The sequence below is a fragment of the Electrophorus electricus genome, chromosome 6, assembly GCF_041902795.1.
Source record: "Electrophorus electricus isolate QZ-2024a chromosome 6, ASM4190279v1, whole genome shotgun sequence".
Classification (NCBI taxonomy): domain Eukaryota; kingdom Metazoa; phylum Chordata; class Actinopteri; order Gymnotiformes; family Gymnotidae; genus Electrophorus; species Electrophorus electricus.
Genome location: NC_137502.1, coordinates 17,895,001 through 17,914,547, shown reverse-complemented (window position 1 = coordinate 17,914,547; position 19,547 = coordinate 17,895,001). Strand labels below are relative to the sequence as shown.

Below are 19,547 nucleotides of genomic sequence, written 5' to 3'. Positions count from 1 at the left end.
GTTGTATTTGCAATGATGATTATTTATTTATTTATTTATTTTTATTTTTTTTATTGCAATGATGGGAGATAACCCATGACACCCAAAACATTTTTAGATTAATATATATATACTATTCAGAGACGTTTGGCCAGACTTTCCATAGTTATGAGATGCTTCTAGTTATAAATAGCAAACAACCACAAATAACACGGTTTGGATCTCAGAAGTATACGTAAACTGCGTGTAATACCGCCCTCTCAACACGTGACTCTTCACCCATTACATTTTCTATGTGAAAAGCCATCAAAGAGGGTGTAGGAAACCAATGTGTTCGAACTTTGAGATACTTCTGTCATGTTGGAAGTATAGTCAGCCATACTCGTTTCAAACGTCTCAAACATTAGCAGTAACGAACCTGTGATCACATCAGTAGAATATAATGTAAACTAAACAAAAAAAAATCTATTTCTGTAACAAGTATGAACGTATGCTCTTTGTATACGTAGTATTATACTTGGCGCGCTGTTCTACGTTCAGCAACATACAGTAAGGGCAGCAGAAGATACCTCGGAAGTCAGTAGTTTCAATGCTGATAAATTCCTCTGCAAAAGTAACTGCTGTTTGGCAAACTGGTGGTGGAGGGTGGAGTTCAATTACAGCCTAAAAGGAGAGGCTGTGAACACAAGTTTGTAAGAAGTAGCCTTGATGACGTATGTCATCACGACTTTATAGCCCGAAATGTCCATTGTACTTAAATCTTCATGTCTTCTCGTAACCTTAATCTTTTTATACCTCACCTATCTTTTACTCGGAGCGCTTGTATTTTCGGCTATCGAGCGACCTGTGGAAGAGAGTCTGAAGACAGAGCTGAATTCTCTCAAAGCCGAGCTTCTTAATAATCTGACCTGTATTAATGCCACGATACTGGAAAACTTTTTAGTACGAGTTTTAAGAGCCAACAAATACGGGGTGTCCGTTTTGCACAATATATCGACCAATTCAAACTGGGATTTGGCGTCGTCTTTGTTCTTTGCGAATACTTTGGTAACAACCGTGGGTGAGTAGACGCAAATTTACAAAGATGAGCGCAAGTGTATTTGTCCGTTTACCATTAGGGCATTGTATACTTATTTCTGAATCTCAAGGTGGCTTGTTAGCTACAAACCCTAAACACGTCGTCCTAACAGCTTGTTAGCTACAAACCTTAAACACGTCGTCCTAACAGGCGAGCACTGTTTTCTTTAAGGTGTGGATAATTTCCTCGTTTGAAGACACTTTTATTTGTTGCCAAATAAAGCAGTGCAACAATGTAACACGTCGAAATTACACGGACCTATACGCATAAAGTGACCTAAACAGTAGAACATGCACAGAATTTGTAGAAAAGGTAATTGTACCCAAAATAAGAATCATTTATTTTATAGAGTACCGTGTGTGCTACCCTAAACAAGCCTACTATTCTACTAAATTGGGAATAGTCCGTAGACGTAAGAAAATGGTAAGAAACGCTGAAGGCCAACGTATGGCCAGAAAGACGATTATCAGTTAAGACAGAGGGCTATAAGGTTTTGCATTTCGACCGGATGCTGAAGGTTCTTTGACAGCAGAGACAGCTTTGAATTAACGACTAAATAACAGTGTAGGACGCTAGTATATTGGGTATCGCAAGCATATAGTTTCTTTCTCGCTTTGCTGTTGTGACATGGTTGATTTTACTGTAATTATGTATCGAGGAAGTGCCCTTATCAGATCACATTATCTGTAGGTGTAGTTCAAGGACACTATTTTCATCGTGAACTCAGATGTTTGTGTCTGGTGATGTCTGGTTCATACAGCCTGCATTAGAACCATTTCTGATCTGGAATAAACAGACACACTGAGAATTTTGACGAGTATAAAATTTTATATTTAAATCTTCATTGAACATGTGTGTGGGGCTGATGATGGGGCTCAAAAATCGCTTTGTTTCCCAATAAAGGCCTTCATAGGGGGTAGGCCTGGAAAGACTACCTACTGTTAGACACATAGCTTTCCATTCCTACAGCATACTAACCTGTACTAGATGGCATTTGAAATATAAGCTGTTCTGTGCTAGAGAGAGAGAGAACTATGCATCATTTGCATGGATTTTTACTGAGTATTTGTTCTATCTCATTATGACGTATTATTTTGTAGTTACTCCCAAATACACCCTAAATATTGGCAGAGCTGTGAATTTCTCATTTGAGGCAAAACTTAACAAACCATTGTCAAACAGTGTTGCCTGGGGAAAAATCCCTCTGGGGAGAAATGCCATCTGCATATCAACAATTTATTCACACAAGATGCTACTTCTTTTTGAACCCCTCTCCTCAGGCTATGGCCACACAACCCCTCTGTCGGATGCAGGCAAAGCCTTCTCCATCGTGTATGCTTTGTTGGGCATCCCCTTCACCATGCTTGTGCTCACGACGTGTGTGCAGCACCTCATACAGCCACTGACCTACAGACCAATGAGGCTCTGGCAGCAGTGGGCTGGATGGCCACTGCGCACTGCCAGCACCGTGCACTTCCTAATCCTGATCCTTATCGTGATGCTGGTCTTCTTCGTGGTGCCAGCTGTGGTGTTTAGCCGCATCGAGGAGTCATGGACGTTCCTGGAGGCCTTCTACTTCTGCTTCATCTCCCTCTGCACCATTGGCTTGGGGGACTTTGTGCCAGGGGAGAGGCCCAACCAACAGCTGAGGCCCCTCTACAAGGTCTCCGTTATGGGTAAGAGCTCTCTGTTGTAGGCAATTAGAAGAGGTGATGTTAAGGCAGGCTAAATCAAGAGCTGAGTTTCTGGTACAAATGCATGTACTGCAGTATAATATACTAGCACTTGAATATGAACCTATTTGTACTGGCTCTTGGTTACTACTTTTTTTTTTCTTTTTCTTTTTTTTCCCCCCAATGCATTAGTAATATTTACCATCAATTGTGTTCCCACAATAGTTAATACATTACTGATTTTCATATGAAATGGTTGTGTTGCATATTTAATTTATTTCAAGTCAGTTTTGCTGCTTGAGATCATTTTGCTGATGCATTGAGAAAAACCTGGTAAGTTCTCCGGCCTAATGAATGTCAGAAAGATAGCACGCATGCTTTCCTGCTAATAATGGGCAGCCCTCTTATATAGTTGGCTGTGTTGCATGGATATACCTTTGAAAATGTGCATAATGTCCAAAGTCATTGCTTAAGGATTTTAATTTCTTGGCTAAAATGTGTTTTTATGGCAGCTATAAGATTGAGCTCATTTGAAGCATGTTTGTGAGTGACATAGCATAGTCTTTACCAGGCTCTGAATATAGGTTGGATTTAATTGAGACAGGTCTCCATTAATACAAAATGAACAACAAATGGAGAGGTTGGCTGAAACGGATTTGTTTCTTGTATGAGTTTTAAAGCACTTGGCAAATTAGGATGATGTTTTTTGGAAATTAATAATTGTAAAATAAAGCTGTCTCCATCCATTATTTGAGATTAAGGCCTGAAGCTTAATCTGACTGAACATTCTTGAAGTCTGCAAAACATTCCCACACACCTCAACTAATTATTAGCAGTGGGGTGTGCAGGTCTTGTCATGGCCTGCTTTTTTGTGTCTTGTTTGTAGGAAATCTCATTGGAGACAGAGGCTTAAATTCACACCTCCTGTCTGAAATGACATCCAGAGCCCTCAGTCAACCTAGTCTTAGCTTTTATCTTCCTTTTTAATACTCATAAGATTCATGCTCCTAAAAATAAACATGTATCCATATTGTGCGTTTTTAAAGTTAGAATGGCTTTTTTAACCTTGTCTTTAAAGGTTTTGTTACCACAGTTCACTGAAGTATTTTGTAGTGCCAAATAAAGGTGACTGGTTTTCAGACCAATTTACCACTGCTCCACCAAATACTGCAGTGACTGTCATGTGACCTTGCTAAGCTATGAGGAAGTGTAAATTTCCCACAAAGGCTCAAATGCCAGGGATTTTTCCCACAAATCACTTGAGCTCATTTTTATATTAATTTAATCCTAGTTAAAGTACATATGGACACTTTATTGGTTTAAATTAACAAGGCTGTGATGCCTGAAGCTGTGATCTGATATTTGCTGTTCCATTGCCACACTTGTACTCCAGCACTGCTGACTGGTTGCAAGATTAGGTGTCAATCTCTGGCAAGGGGTTTTACTCTTTGTTCTTAGGAACTGCTTATCTTTTGTGATATTTAGGTTAGGTCAATCCAGTATGAGTGGTGTTCTCTAAAAAATCTTTTGGCAAATATGCTGGTTACGTCTGTGTGCTAGATGCACTCATGTGACACTTGCAGTATTCAGATAGCAGAATGTGTACATATTTTGGCTACTAGATAATCTTGTTGACTTTAACTACTTTAAAAAGGTATTACTGTTCCTTATAGTATTTAGATTTCCTAATATAGCAGGTTTGTTTTTTTGCAAAACATAAACAAAATGACATAACTTTTAGTATTTGTAGACATAAAATGGATTTGTATAATTATTGTTTAAACTGGCACCATTTTCTTTCCAAAGGCCCTATGGCATAGGTTAAAGGTCAAATAGATGAGCATAGTCTATTGTTAAGCAAACACCTCCTTGTTCTTTCCTCAGTATATCTGTTTGTGGGCTTGATGGTGATTGTCCTGGTCCTGCGTACCTTTCATAAGTTGGCAGATGTGCATGGCTGGACAACATTCTTCCACCTGCCCACCTGTGAGGATGAAGATGATGAGGCCATAGTTGAAGCTCTGGATGGAGCGCAGTGTGAACAGGAGACTGCTACTAAGCCATTGGATCCCAGCTCTCAGGTGTTCTATAATTCCATGAGCAAATAAAATGATTGCTGTGCCTTGGGCTTCCCCAGTTGCTCCTGTAGTCATCGTTACTTTGTCTACCCGATAGAATGGGGGAAAGAGAGGCCCCAGAAAGGCTACCATTGGTTCATGTAGTATATCATGACTCATGGTGGTGGGGTCTTTTTTTTTTTTTTTACAACCATTAGTTTACTGGGCCTTTGGTCTTTATTTTTGTTTTTACATATAAACTGTTTCATTTTAATTTAAGAAACTGCTGAAGTATTTTAATGTCACTGCTTCTGGTAGTGTGAACGGTCAATTTGCACTATGCTGGGCAAAACAATTGGGTCCAATTGTAAGTCTTCGTTATTGAAGTTGATCCAACCTTTCCTCGCATCGTTGTCTTTGAGCTGCAGTAAGCATCAACAAATTGTGACAGTTTGATTACCTTGTGTGTTCTGTAATGTTCTATTTCTATATGGACCACACTGGCATGGTGCAGTGATAACAGTATTTTAAAATGACTGTTGAATATATTATGGAATAATGCTTATACAGGTAATACTAAGAGTGTTTGTTTGTTTTTCTTACATTTGAGAGAACTGAGTAATAGGATGTCTTAATGTAGGACTTTAACCCTTTCTTGTATGAATTAAATGGGTTTGTTTTTTGTTTTTTTTCCTAATTGGATTTTCATTTTTATATGCAAAATGATGGTAAAATCTTTATCTTCACATTGAACACATTGCAATAATGGTAGGGGGATGACATGAAATAAAAAATTAGATAAAGCATTATGGATGGCAACTTCTCACTATAGTACCAAGTGATCTTAATTATATGGGAAATTGAATGTCACAAATTAATTTGTTTTAATAAGGTCATTACTGCATGGTGTTCACTTTAGTGATCTTAAGAAACCCTTACATTGCTAATTCATATCTCCATGCTGCAATTCTCAATAACACTTTTGGGCATCAAAGATCTACAAAGAATTACCAAATTGTGGACAAAGGTCAGGGGTATTGACCATTATTGGAATTTGTGAATGAAGCAATTTGTAATAAACTGCTATAAATTATGTCCACAGCTATGCACATTAAGTTACAATTGACCATTTTATATTTGGTTAGTTATGAAAAGTTGGATTTACCAAGACAGACTGTATAGAAGTTCAAAATTTCTAATTGTCTACTGGTTGCATAACTTGTAACATGATCAAAACTAACAGATTGTATCAAAGCACCCAATACCAATCAGAGGTCTAGCTTTAGTCAACAAATTTAGAGGTGCAACAAAGGAATATTCAAGATTATGCTAGTGAACACTATGTGCAACATTAAAATACAATATCCAAGACCATGGTAAAATATAAACTTGTAAATTCTTATATTGCCAAGTTATATATCCACTCCAAACAACCTTTTCTGAAATCTCAGAAGCCAGAGTGGAAGACTGAACTTTGAATAATATCCTCAGTCTGAATTTTTGTAGACCTATGACTGTGTAACTGCAAAAATTCAATATGGCAGCCCTAGATAACAGAAAACGGGGATCAAAAGCCTTGGCACCATAAATCAGATATTTGAGGTAGGGAAGCAAACAATTTTAAATCATGCCTATTCAGACTTTTATATTCAACATTTCTACACACTTTTCATTACAACTTGAGCACAATATTCAAATTCTATGGCTTTCATCTCCCTCTAACCTACATTTCTGTTCCACTTAAAAAGTAATAAAGCTTTTGCTTTTAATATAATTTATCAGTAATGTAGTAGTATGTTCATTATGTGCTCTAGTCCTGTGTCATCTGACCATGGGGGGTGAAGCTGGAGTCAAAGACACTGCAGATGAGTTGCTAAAAGGTGGCAGATATTTCACAAGCTGATCAGCAGGAAAAGAGAAGGCACATGGACTGACACTGTTCGCCTCTGCTTCAAATACATTTGTGTCAATGTCCAACAACAGGTCATCTATAACAGCTTCCTGCAGGTAATTAGACATGTGACTGGAATTCCCCAAAATGGATGCTCTGCAACCATCAGTCTTGTGGCTTATGGTCGAATTCTGTTTGGACCTCCCGTCTCCTGGCAGATTCTCCATAGAAGCCAGAGGTAAGCGCTGAGGTACAGATAGTCCACAGTCATCATCTAGAGCTGCATCAAGATCATTCAGTATGCCAGTAATAGCTGTTGCCAAGGACAAATCCTCTTCTGAAGGCCAGGCCATTAAATCATCCTCCATGTCTTCAACCCCCAGGGAGCAAAGGGATGCACTGTGCCCAGCAGGAATGGACCCTAGCGTGGAAAGGAGCTCAGGTTGTTTCTTTGGTTGAGTGTGTAGTTTCGGATGGAAACTAACTCCAGACAAGTGTGTTTTGACCACTGACTGGACCTGTCGTAATGTATTGGTGATGAGAACAGACCGTAGTAAGCTTGGCTCTACAAGGGCTTGGTCTCGCTGGAACTTGTCCAAGGAAATGTCCAACACTGACTGCAGCTGGCTTTCCCAGACAGAGCCTCCGCCATTATCACTCCCATAGAGCTTACGCTTCATCCCCCTGGCCACCATCATGCACTCTGTGAGAAAATATTACACCAATAAACACACCGAGTTACTATGTAAAATAACGGGACATGGCTAGCCACACCTTTAATAGCCAGTTAGCTAGCTATATTTTTAGCTACAATATGTGCAATGTTACTCCATGAAATGGTCTTTATAGCTAACGGCTAACTTATGCTTTACTTTTCAGACAAAATTAATGGACGTTGTAAATGAAATGTAATTACAGAAATAAGTTACAGATTTAAAAAGAAACTAAGAACTTAACATTTCCTGAAGAAAACTAGTAACACTAGCCATGCTTACGTTTTGTATACGATTACATGTGAAAATTGGTGGACGTTCCTAGCTACATAGCCAAAGAGCTGTTTAGTGAGGACGGTGTGCAATTAATTTGACATAACCTAGCTAAACTAAACTACCTAGACAAGCTAAATGTTAAAGACCCCTCAAAGTCGCCACGTAAATTCTGATACATCGATTAGCTAACCTAGGTAGATTACGATATCTCATCGATATAAATTAGCGCAGAACCCAACCTGGAGACAGACCAATTGTTAGCAAGTTTTGTTAGCTACAAATGAAAACCAGGATTTTGCTTTTTAATGTTACCTTTGGGCACTATTGCAAATGAAAAAGATAGCTAGCTACTTGCCGACTACACTTTAATTATAGATTCATCTGATTACATAGTTAGCTAGGAAACCTGCAACGAAGTCGAAAGACTAGCTACAAATGCTAGCTAGGCTTTTGGTTCGCAAAAGAATTCGCTAATTTAGGTTACCTAGTTAACGCTAGCTAGCAAGCAACTTGGTTAAAACTGGTTGGGGCAATTTTGGCGACACGAACGTAGTTACCTATTATTAGAATCATTAGTCTGTCATACATTGTAAGATATAAAACATTAACATATTTAGCTAGTATTTTTAGTCACTTTTAATAAAATCAACGTTAACTGGTCGGCCCATTATGCCAGCCAATGTTTGTTTGTCAGCTAGCTAAAGCTAACGCTAGCTAACAAGCTGTCTAAAAGAAAGCTGAAGAATTTTAACTTACCGGCAAATTAGTGCGAGTCCCTTAGAAATCCGCCAAAGTTATGTGCTCCCACGTCACCCCGTTCTCTAATTTGCTAAATAGCTAGATAATCAGATAGATAGATAGATAGATATAGTTTTCTCAAAATCGGTGACTGACACGCCGAATAAACCAATTTGCAGGGACTTTTGTCTTTCCCGCCTGCGATTCGAGTTTTACGCGGGGCCCTTCAAATTATTCTGGGTAATGTAGTTTTTTGCAATATTTACTTACTCCGTTTACGTATATTGTTGAGTTTAAAATGACCGTCGTATAAATAATAATTAGCCATAGATGTCTGCAAAGTTTTTGATGTTTTTAATTCACCAATTAAGTAATGTAACTTAAAAGGAAAGAGAAAATTAGTTTAACAACTTTTCCCCTTTTAATAGAACAAACAGAAACATTGTAATACATTTGTGATATTGGGAAACAACCAATTTGGGATTTAAAAAAAAAATTATTTGGATTATGGATGTTATTTTTGTCTATGAAAAAGTCTGGTGGTAGTAAATCTTGAATGGGCACTTTAAGAAAAGTTCCAAGTGCTGGCTTACAAGTAAGTAAAATAAACGTTAGCATGTTATTTAAAATGTAGACCTCTACTGGCACATTCAAGCAAAGGCATGGTTAGTTTAACTGTAATCTCCACAAACACCCACTGTCTTTCCATCCCACTCTGAGGTGGAAAGACACCTGACAAAAAAATGACCAAGGTCGTTCTTGGAAATAACTCTTCCTTTTAGCATGTTCTCTGTTACAGAGTACTTCTCAGTCAAAGGATGGTTATCTGCAGAAAAAGAAATATCATTATCAACAAGGTTTACTTCAAAGTGAAGTCACATTATGTAACTCCTGCAATGGAGTTATTACCAGCAATGTGTGGAGGCATAACTGCCACATAGTCCAGGCCTGACTCCTTCAGTAGTGTGTACATTCTGTCATGGTCTTCAGTAACAGGGACTAGACGGGGAGGAACCTTAGCCCGATCCCACAGAAGAAAAGCTGAGGAAGAGCAGGGGGGGAAACCCCATTTTGAATTTTATCTTTGGAAGTTTAAAAACTCACTTTTGCCTAACATTCATCAAAGAACCATACCTGACATACAGCCAATAACCTTGCGGATCCCACGGGCTTTCATGGCTTCAAGAATGTTCCGTGTTCCCTCAGACATCATGGTAGTGGGACCAGCATTGTGGAGAAAAAAATTAAAGTCCTGATACATGAGGTAAACATATGACAGTGTACTTTGCTCATGCTTTTATGCACAAAAGCCTAAATATATCTTAAATATTTCAATAAATGTCTGAGACAGTGCTATACAAATTAATCTGATGAATTTAATTAACCCTGCAGCAATATAGATATATCAAAGCAGACCAATGCCCACTGTTTTGGCCAACATACACATTTCTAACACTAATTTCTTTCATCCGAACCAGAAATATATGATGTACCATACTTAACCATCTATCTGATCTTAACTCACTGAGGTCATTTCTGGTCCCAAGGATGATGATTACAGCATCTTGGCCCTCCAAGGTCTTCTTCACATCCTCTTTGTTGAGGACATCTCCAACCACAACTCTTGAAGCTTTGTGGTCAGCAGGAAGCCTGGCAGGATCCCTCACCAACACAGTCACGTTGTAACCTGGAACAGTAGCAGTCATCTTGTCTCCAAGTCCCTAAAAATAGGTTTCTATTGAAATGGCGCCCCATAGCATTGCCCCAAACAGGAGGTTATGCACCTAAGCAAGTTTCATGTTGTAACTTAATTATATTTGATTCATTACATTTTTTTAAATGCAATGTTAACATTCAGTTGACCATTCTGAATTACATAAAAACCACCCTTTCTGGACACCACAGATAAAGTACGACGTGAACGTTTTTCTTATCTCTGACTCCTCAACGCACTACGTGCACCATGACTCAACAGAAATATGTATTATGTTGCTTGACTCAGGACTTTAACAACTGTGAAACCATAGTTAATGAAAAGGGGGAAGTTTCTTCTGATAGTTCAGCATTACAATGTGATATTGATTTACAAATTTCACGGTTGTTATTACTTTCAATTAAAGTCAGGGGTACCTAGATTGCCCATGCACTAAAATTTCATAATAATCGCCTTTAGCAGAAACTAAACAATTGAAATTAAAGTTTGTATTTTACGTTAATGCCTTAATGCAATGTGTGTCCCACCGTGACCCCCTCAGTAGAACAAAAATCTCTTAAACTATTGGTGCTGCAAAAGTTATTGTTTCCATTAGAAATGTCTTGTCTCAATACGCCTCTTACCCGCAGCAGATGCAATAGGTACGGTCACCAACCCCGTCATTCCCGTGGAGCCAAAGATCGCCACGTTTTTTACTGCATCAGACATGTTTGTGTGAGGATATATTTTTCTTAGACTAAGATTAAGCTAAAACTCCAAGTTATGGTTTTACCACGACCTCCGCAAATTTATTCGAACGCAATTCCTCCCTCAAACTCGAATGTCAACGCTCTTTAAGGAACGCCTCTTTCAGACACACTGGTGTCCAAAATTAGCTCCTCCCAGAGATCCATTTAAAGTGAAAGTACCTTTTTTAATCGATCTTTATAGCGCAAAGCACACTACAATCAAAATCTAATTACGGACATGGAGTGTTGTTTGGTATAATACAAACAAATTCACTGCAATGTGGTGTAATGTCGTAACTATTTCGGAGATAAATGTAATATTTTATATATAATTTGCACAGATTCAGTTATTCACAGCTAAACCTTTTTTCAAACTATTGGTAGGAACGCTACACCTGAACTAAGACAAGAGGCCCCAATCAGATACAAATCTGGGATTATGTTGTAACAACATCACCCTCCTTGTCTAATTTTTTTAAAATGCTATAAACGTTTATAATTTTGTGCATAAATTAAAGTCTCAGTAAAACGTTGACGTGTATTACAGGTAATGAATAACATTTAACCCGGTTCTTCCCAGAATATTTTGGAAAAACGCCCAGAATCTTCAATTTAAGAGCGGGTCGGTTTGATAATTTAAAAACATAAAATAGCAAACAGTTTCAATGAATTTTTTAAGTATACCAAGACTGTATGTCTGTATATGACATAGAAGTATAGAAGTATGCCTGCCAAACTCTCTCTCTCTCTCTCTCTCTCTCTCTCTCTCTCTCTCTCTCTCTCTCTCTCTCTTTCTCACACACACACACGCACACACACGCGCACACACACGCACACACACACGCACACACACAGAGAGAGAGAGAGAGGCTGGCGCTCTTCCGTACAAGCCTACTGGTACCAAATTCTCTTCAGCGTTACCGAGATCGCAGAGAGTGGGGGCGCACGGTGTACGGGATATCCGAGTACACTGGCTATCTGACCAAGCAGTCTGATTGCAGGCACACATTTCGTGTCATCCGTGTGTTTTCGCCCACCAGGCCAGTGCACCGGCTGTGGAGTCATCGAATATATTCGCTGCATTTTAGCCGTATACCCTGTTTCGATTCCATTTGACAGAGATCGCTACCTGACTGAACTATGCCAGCGAGAAAATAATGCGGAGCGAGACTTCCGTGGCGAGTCCATCCCAGGTCCACCAAGACAGCGATAGGGGATTATTTTAAAGCGTTTTATCTGAGGCATAAACAAACATCCTTGGGGCTGGGGGTGCAGGTAAGACTAATGACCATCATGCCTGTATTTCCCTGCATTCATCCATCCGTGAAGCACTGAGCGTGCATGCTGTTGCAATATCTGTCGCTTCCTCCACCATGGAAGATGCAGGGACCGGCCTACACCGGACACAATGCTGCTGCAGTCATTTCTGGGCCGTGTCTTGTGCTGACGTTTTACCATTGCTTAGAAAATGCCTTCGAGAGCTATAATTATTATATAGCTAAATATATTAATCTAGTGATACGGGCGATTTTGAAAAGGCATTGACAAAAAGAGCAAGCGTAATGTGGTCTTGAAGTAATCACCGAATCGCGTTGCATGTCCTAATAGGCTATGTCATATTGCCCTTTGAAACATACAGTGGAAAGTTGATTTTAAGATAGTCTAGTTCTTCTGGCACAGGCCCACCGAAGCAGTTTTTTTATTATACAACCCCCGTAGGGTTAGATATTAGGTGCTGGATGGCTCGTGTACATTTTGACTGATATGATAGTATTCTGATGCCGTGATTAACACTTCTGGAGATTACCTGCTATTTATAGGAATAGGTTGTAACCGGTGCGGTATGCGGTATTGCTATGCTAGTTATACCCACACCTATCGCTACCCAACAGCTACTTGCCCCCAACTTCAAAAGAATTGGTTATGTTGGTAAAAGGTAAACGTAATGTGTATCAGAGTACGCTTAGTCTATGACTGCAATGCTCTATAGCCCACATCGCATAGTTGTCCGGTAACATAATGTCCAAGTGTAAGGTAGGCTAGCTAGTCAGAAAATAAAATATCGATAATACAGCTAGTAGGGAGAGATAATAAGAACGGACAGGACGTGTCATTTTAAGGTTATGCGAAAACTAGGCATGTATGTATGATGGGTACCAATTGGCCCGTCTTACAAGACTAACCATACTTCAGTACACATTTAGACTACGAAATTATTCACTCGATATCACATCTCCTCCAGCTCCAGAAGTGAATCGCACGTGAAGACACTGTAAACTGTTTTAAAGCTTCCATTTTACTTCTGATCAGAACTGAATAGTTGTCCATTTTGTCATAGAGAAATAACTATATATATCTATATATAAATAAATAAATAAATAAAAAAAAAAAAATATATATATATATATATATATATATATATATATATATATATATATATATATATATATATATATATATATATATATATAAATTAGTATCGCCATTATCAGATGGTGTTTTCCAGAAACATGCTTGGTAAGATAAATGCATTTTGAGTAAAGGTAGTTGATGGAACGCAGTGGTGTGCTGTGACGTCAAGCCTACGCCACTGTCCGTGGTGCTGATATTCTATCCCCCACGCCCGACTTTCTAGTAATTAGATACCTACAAGAGGTAAAATGGGAGCAAAAAATGGGAGCAAAATTAGACCATTTTTCACTCTTACAATTTGCCTGATTCTAATTACATTATATTACAATTAGATACTGGTATTTGAAATATGCCCAATTACTTTGGTGATATTTTTCACAACTTGGGACCCATGCAGGGAATTCAAAAAATTGCAGATAAAAGGGACACATACAGGTAATTTAAAAGATTGCAGATGTGCATATTCGTGGCATGTTTTATTAATGATCCTTTTTCTTTTTTCATAATGTATCATATGTTTCTATCTCTCTGTGTTTATAGAATCGGATGATTTCCACAGAAAGCAGATTTGCATTGCAATAATATAATGAGATATAGATCTTATTTTTGTTTGGTGAGGTGCAAGAAGTAAAAAGGTGGAAAAGTCCCAAGTTGCAGGCCTGTGGAACTGATTGTAACTTGAGGCAGAGCAGGTTGCATAAAACAAAGACATACATTTATTAGCACACACAACAAAGACGGTGTAGCTCGCAGGCTATCGGGGTTAAAGATCGACAGCGTCCACGACTAGACAAGAGACTTATATACGTGCAGAATAATGACACTGAACAAGGATCAGGTGAGAAACATGAGAGGGCATGACCATGCAAACACATACACAAACACACACAAACACACACACACACACACACACACACACACACACACACACACACACACACACACACACAAAGACTTTGAGGGGGAGCGGCCATATCGTGACACTGACAGCCTTTATATTAATGTGACATGCGTGCTCTCCCTCAGGTCTTCCTAAACCCTCTAAGAACTGAATCTTGGTTTATGAAGCACAACCCAACAAAAGAGAACTCTGAAAATTTAGAGCCTATGACATAGTTTCAGACCCTGTTGTCTGTTTAACTGAAACACATGAACTGTATTTCCTTAAATATCCTTATAAATACACTCTCTTTTTGAGTTGATTAAAATGTCTATCTATCTACCCATCCGTCCATCAATCTGTGTGTGTGTGTGTGTGTGTGTGTGTGTGTGTGTCAAAATTGCAGTGTACACAAATAAATGTACTTTTACCTAAGGTTACTTTTACCTCAGCACACTGCATTACTCACCTGGAATCTTTTTTGGAAAAAGACTGATTGAAGAGAGGGTCCTGTGTAGTATCTTAGCTGTTCCCAAGACTGCACTCTTCTGGATTGAGATCTTGGATGTTGTTCCTGGGATCTGCTGGAGTCATCTTCCCAGTTTGGGGATCACAGCCCCTAGTGCTTTGATTACCAGAGGAATCACTCTTGCTTTCACCATCCACATCCTTCTACCTCTTCTTTCAGCCTTTCGTATTTCTCTAGCTTTTGTGTTCCTTGTTCTTGATGTTGCTATTACTTGGGTTCATAGCTGTCAATATGGCCTTCTTGTGCTGTTTATCCACCGATACTATGTCCGGTTGGTTAGCCATTACCATGTTGTCTGCCTGTATCTGGAAGTCCCACATTATCTTTAAATGGTCATTTTCCACCACCTTTGGGGGGAGTATCTCCCTTTGTCCTTAGAACATAGATTCCATACTCAGCACAGACGTTTCAATATACTATGCCAGTGTGTGTTTGCGTGACAGTACAACCAACACCCCCCCCCCCGCCCCAGAATCTGGAACTCCCGAGGCATGAAGGAACCTGCGATGACCACTGAAGCCCCCACTGTCTCTTGCACAACCAGAGACATGACCAGAGGAAAACATGCCGCTAGGAAAATCCTGGGGATGAGGAGCCAGCCTATCCAGGAATTGCTGGTGGTAATCAGAGAGCATGCCCTTATCCAGGATGTCTGTGGCCAGGACCCAACTCCTCAGGACCGTAACCCTCCAAGTCCTCCAGATAATGAAGAATGCCCCCTCGACTCCAAGAGTCCAGGATCTGGCGAACAATGTAAACTGGAGTCTCCTCATAGTCTATGGATGGGGAGGCTCGATGCTGGGCGAAACATCATCAAGGGGTCTTGCAATGACAGGTTTGAGAAGAGAAACCTGAAAAGTGCATGAGACACAGTGATGAGAGGGTAGGTCAAGCTGGTATGTAACCTCGTTAAGACGTTTCACTATCTTGAAAGGGCCTATGTATTTTGGACTCAGCTGACGACATGTCCCAGTGAAACACAAGTCTTTCGTGGATAGCCACACTCTGTCTCCTGGCTTGTAGTCTGGGGCTGCCTCTAGGTGGCAGTCTGCCTTTTCTTTGTATTTCTCCAACACCCGCTCGATACACTGGTGCGTCTCCTCCCATACTCCCATGCAGCATCTCATCCAATTGTCCACCACCAGTACCTTCATCCACGTTGCTGTCCAAGGGGCCATGGGGGGGTTAATATTTGAGGATGCATTCAAAGAGAGTAATACCTGTGGCTAAGCTCATTAGTGAATTTTGCACCATTTCTGCCTATATGAGATATCTGGACTAGTCCGTAGGATGGATGAAACAGTAAAGTCTCAAGAACACGCTCACCTCCTGATTCATTCTCTCACATTGGTCATTGGATTAAGGGTGATAGCCAGATGTAAGACTCATGGTCACTCCCAAGTGCTTGAAAAATGCACATCAGACCTGTGATATAAACTGGGTGCCTCAATCCGATAAGATATCCTCTGGGATGCCAAAGTTGCAGAAAACATGATTGAAGAGGGCTTCCACGGTTTGGAAAGTTGTGGGTAGACAGGAAAAGGGAACAAAGTGAACTCCCTGCGAAAACCAATAGATAACTGTAAGAATGGTGGTGTGACTGAAAGACTCAGACAGGTCAGTAATGAATTCAATCGCTAAGTGTGTCTAAGGTCGTTCAGGCAGTGGGAGTGGCATGAGCTTACCTGCCAGGAGAGTTTTAGGGATCTTGCACTGAGAGCAAATGGAACAAGCCCTATGAACGTCTTTAGCTAGTGACTCCCACCAATACCAGTTTGACGATGTGCGGGATAGTTGCAGTGTGCGGGTCTCCCCAAGATGTCCAGTCACCAGAGATGAGTATGCCCAGGTTAATAGCTTATCGCGACATTGAATGGGTACAAAGAGCTTACCCTCTGGACACTCCGTGGGAATCTCTATGTCAGTCAGTAGCTCCTCAATCTCCTCGTCAATCCTCCACCTTATTGACACAACTTTTATCTGTGCAACAAAAATGGTGTCAGGCGTTTCTGGGTCCTCAGTTTTCCCCAGGAGCATATGTGATAGGGCATCAGCCTTAGTATTGTGAGAGCCTGGACAGTAAGTAATCGAAAAGTCAGAACGTGAGAAGAAAATAGACCAGCGGGTTTGACGCGAATTGAGGCATTTAGCACATGTATTCCACGTTTTTGTGGTCAGTGAGGCCTGGGAAAGGATAGTTAGCTCCCTCAAACCAGTGTCTGCACTCCTCCAGAGCTAGTAAAAGCTGGTAAGAGTTCCTTTTCCCCTATGCTGTAGTTGCACTCTGCTGGTGTTAGTTTGTAAGAATAAAAAGCTACTGGATGCAATTTGGAATCCTCAACTCTCTGAGACAGTACCACTCCCACACCGACCTCAGAAGTGTCTACTTCTACTACGAAGGTAGACAAGGAATCAGGTCTTCCTATCGTACATAACTAACTTCATACCCTAGAAATGAGATCGATTGACGATGGAACTCGTATTTCTTACCTTTAACGTACAGCTGGTGGTCAAGTAAACACTGTAGTATCAAACATATATGCTTGATGTGGGATTTGAGATCTCTGGAATAAATAAGAATGTTGTCCATATAGGCAATGACGAATTTTCCAATATACTCCCGCAGGACATCATTTATGAATGCCTGGAACACAGAAGGCGTGACAATGAGGCCATATGACATATGGTACTTGTAATGCCCCCTAGTGGTGATGAAGGCCATCTTTCACTCATCTCCCCTCTTGATCCTGATAAAGTTGTAAGCAATCCTTAAATCCAATTTTGTAAAATATCATGCATCTCTAAGTTGTTCTAGTGCCACCCAAACTAGAGGTAAAGGGTAAGCGTACCTTTTGGAGATTTGATTGAGGCTATGACAGTCAATGCATGGTCGCAGACCTCCATCCTTTTTTTTGACAAAAACGAAACCAGAGGCAGTGGGAGAAGTGGAAGGTTGTATAAAGCCCTGTTCCAGAGCCTCATTTATATAGGTCTCCATTGCCCTCTCCTCCTCCTGAGTAGGTGGGTAAATGCATGCTTTGGGTAGAGTTGCTCCATCTATTAGGTCTATGCCACAGTCATACGGTCAGTGAGGGGGGAGTTGAGTAGCTTTTTCTTTGCTGAACACCAACATGAGATCCTGGTACTCTTGGAGAATCTGATTTTTGTCTTCACACTCCAGGCTTTCAAGGTGTGGAGGAGCCGAGGCATAGAAAGACTAAGGCAATTTTGGACGCAGTAGGGCGACCAGGAAATGATCTCCTGATCCGCCCAGGAGATGTGTGGATTGTGGCATTTCAACCAGGGTAGGCCCAGGACAATAGGTACTTCTGAGGACTTAATAACCAGAAAAGATAGACATTTTGAATGGAAAGCAAGGGTAGCCAGAAGGATGGGCTTTCTTCTGTGCTTTACGGATCCAAAGCCTACTGGAGCACCATCTAGGGCAGCTACACGGAATAGTCTTGATAGGAGCACCACGGGAATCTCCAGATCTTGAGCAAGGTGATTGTGGATGAAACTCCCCTCCACCCCTGAGTCTACTAATGCTGAAAACACAAAAGGAGAAGACAGAGAGACGATAGAGACTGGGATAGTGAAAGAACTTGACACAAACTCTTTCATAGGATGACTCACCGCAATAGCTCATAAAGAGGGTTTTCTGCATTCTCCCTTGATTGTAGTAGAATGGGGTTGCACCCGGCATTCACGAATTACATGTCCTGTCTCACCACAGTAAAGGCAAAGACCATCTTGTATGTATCTGAGTCTATCCTCAGGAGTCAGCCGTGCAGAATCACACTGCATAGGCTCCTTAGAAGACTCTCTGTATGACTCAATGTTAACCCAGGGTGCAGGATGACCTCTGCTGGTTCTGCAAGGTCTCCACTCCTGGAGTAAATGATCCAATCTGATGGCCAGAGTAACCAGCTGGTCCAGATCGAGGTTGTCATCCTTGCATGCCAGTTCCTGCAATACTTTTGTGTTTAGCCCATTGTGAAATGTTACCAGCAGAGCAGCCTCATTCCAACTGCTACCCGCTGCCATGGTGTTCATGAAATCACGTGCATACTCTGCTACCCTGACGATTACCATGACAAAGGTGAGGGAGTAACTCCTCACAGGTTTTGCCTTTACGTGGATGATCAAAGACTGATTTGAATTGTGCTAGGAAATGTTCATATGTAGACCCCTGAATCCCTTCCCATACCGCTGTGACCCACTCCAGAGCTTTATCGGAAAGGCTGGATTTAAAAAAGACTATTTTTGCCTGATACGTACGAGGCAGTGTACTAGCGAAATATAGTTCACATTATAATACAAATCCTCGGCACCTGTCAGGTGTACCATCACATTTATCTGGCTTGCTGACCGGGAATGATCGGCATGCTGCAGGAGAAGCCAGCATTTGGGCATAAGGTACAGAGGATTGGGGTGCCATGTCTAGAGCCTGTAAATGGCCGCAAACATCACTCAAGTTCCTGCTGAGTTCTGTCATCTGCCTCTGTTGTTCTGTCTGTTGCTTAGCATGCAGATCCACTGAGTGTGTGAACCCTTCAAATATCTGCTGATGTTGCCCCAACATCCTTCCTTGGGTAGCAAATGTGTTGAGCAACGCAACCGGCTCCACAGTCTATACAGGAGGTGAAGTATTCTGAGACCAGGCCAGACATTTGTGGATAACCAGGTTTATTTTATAGTAAAACAAGCAACGATCATAAACTGAAACAGGCGAGGGTAATAGCCAGAGATTTATCAGGGATATGCTCTGTGGGACGTGCTCAGTACTGGCGGTACTTCGCAGGGAATGAATGGAACGGGAGAAACTAAATAGCATAGTAAAGATACGATACAAGTGACACTAGTAAACTGGTGATGA

The 19,547-nt window shown here is 40.6% G+C and overlaps 4 protein-coding genes across 10 annotated transcripts in view; 2 read left to right on the top strand and 2 right to left on the bottom strand.

The window, feature by feature from the left end:
• The first annotated feature begins 607 nt into the window (after positions 1–607).
• kcnk6 (potassium channel, subfamily K, member 6) lies at positions 608–5,593 on the top strand. Its single transcript, XM_027014494.3, has 3 exons — positions 608–1,039; positions 2,338–2,733; positions 4,615–5,593. Exons 1-3 carry the CDS (start codon positions 721–723, stop codon positions 4,836–4,838), a joined length of 939 nt encoding a protein of 312 aa, XP_026870295.1. The 5' UTR covers positions 608–720; the 3' UTR covers positions 4,839–5,593.
• Positions 5,594–6,346: 753 nt separating this feature from the next.
• sertad3 (SERTA domain containing 3) lies at positions 6,347–8,628 on the bottom strand. Its single transcript, XM_027014496.3, has 2 exons — positions 8,424–8,628; positions 6,347–7,381 (listed from the first exon to the last, which is right to left on the bottom strand). Exon 2 carries the CDS (start codon positions 7,374–7,376, stop codon positions 6,609–6,611), a length of 768 nt encoding a protein of 255 aa, XP_026870297.2. The 5' UTR covers positions 7,377–7,381; positions 8,424–8,628; the 3' UTR covers positions 6,347–6,608.
• A 110-nt stretch (positions 8,629–8,738) lies between these two features.
• blvrb (biliverdin reductase B) lies at positions 8,739–10,958 on the bottom strand. 2 transcript variants are annotated; one of them, XM_081715905.1, is made up of 5 exons: positions 10,743–10,958; positions 9,931–10,126; positions 9,540–9,629; positions 9,315–9,446; positions 8,739–9,231 (listed from the first exon to the last, which is right to left on the bottom strand). In XM_081715905.1, exons 2-5 carry the CDS (start codon positions 10,109–10,111, stop codon positions 9,077–9,079), a joined length of 558 nt encoding a protein of 185 aa, XP_081572031.1. In that variant the 5' UTR covers positions 10,112–10,126; positions 10,743–10,958; the 3' UTR covers positions 8,739–9,076. The 2 variants fall into 2 exon arrangements, with proteins under 2 accessions (XP_081572031.1, XP_026870273.1); XM_027014472.3 differs by having other exon boundaries at positions 9,931–10,092.
• A 745-nt stretch (positions 10,959–11,703) lies between these two features.
• sptbn4b (spectrin, beta, non-erythrocytic 4b) overlaps positions 11,704–19,547 on the top strand; it is a 65,021-nt gene continuing 57,177 nt past the window's right edge. For 3 of the 6 annotated variants that reach the window (XM_081715899.1, XM_035525638.2, XM_081715901.1), the window contains exon 1: positions 11,708–12,122. The gene's annotated coding sequence lies outside the window, so the exon portion shown is untranslated. Of the gene's footprint in view, positions 12,123–19,547 lie in introns of all 6 variants that reach the window. The other 3 variants (XM_035525636.2, XM_027014456.3, XM_081715902.1) reach the window with 2 other exon arrangements.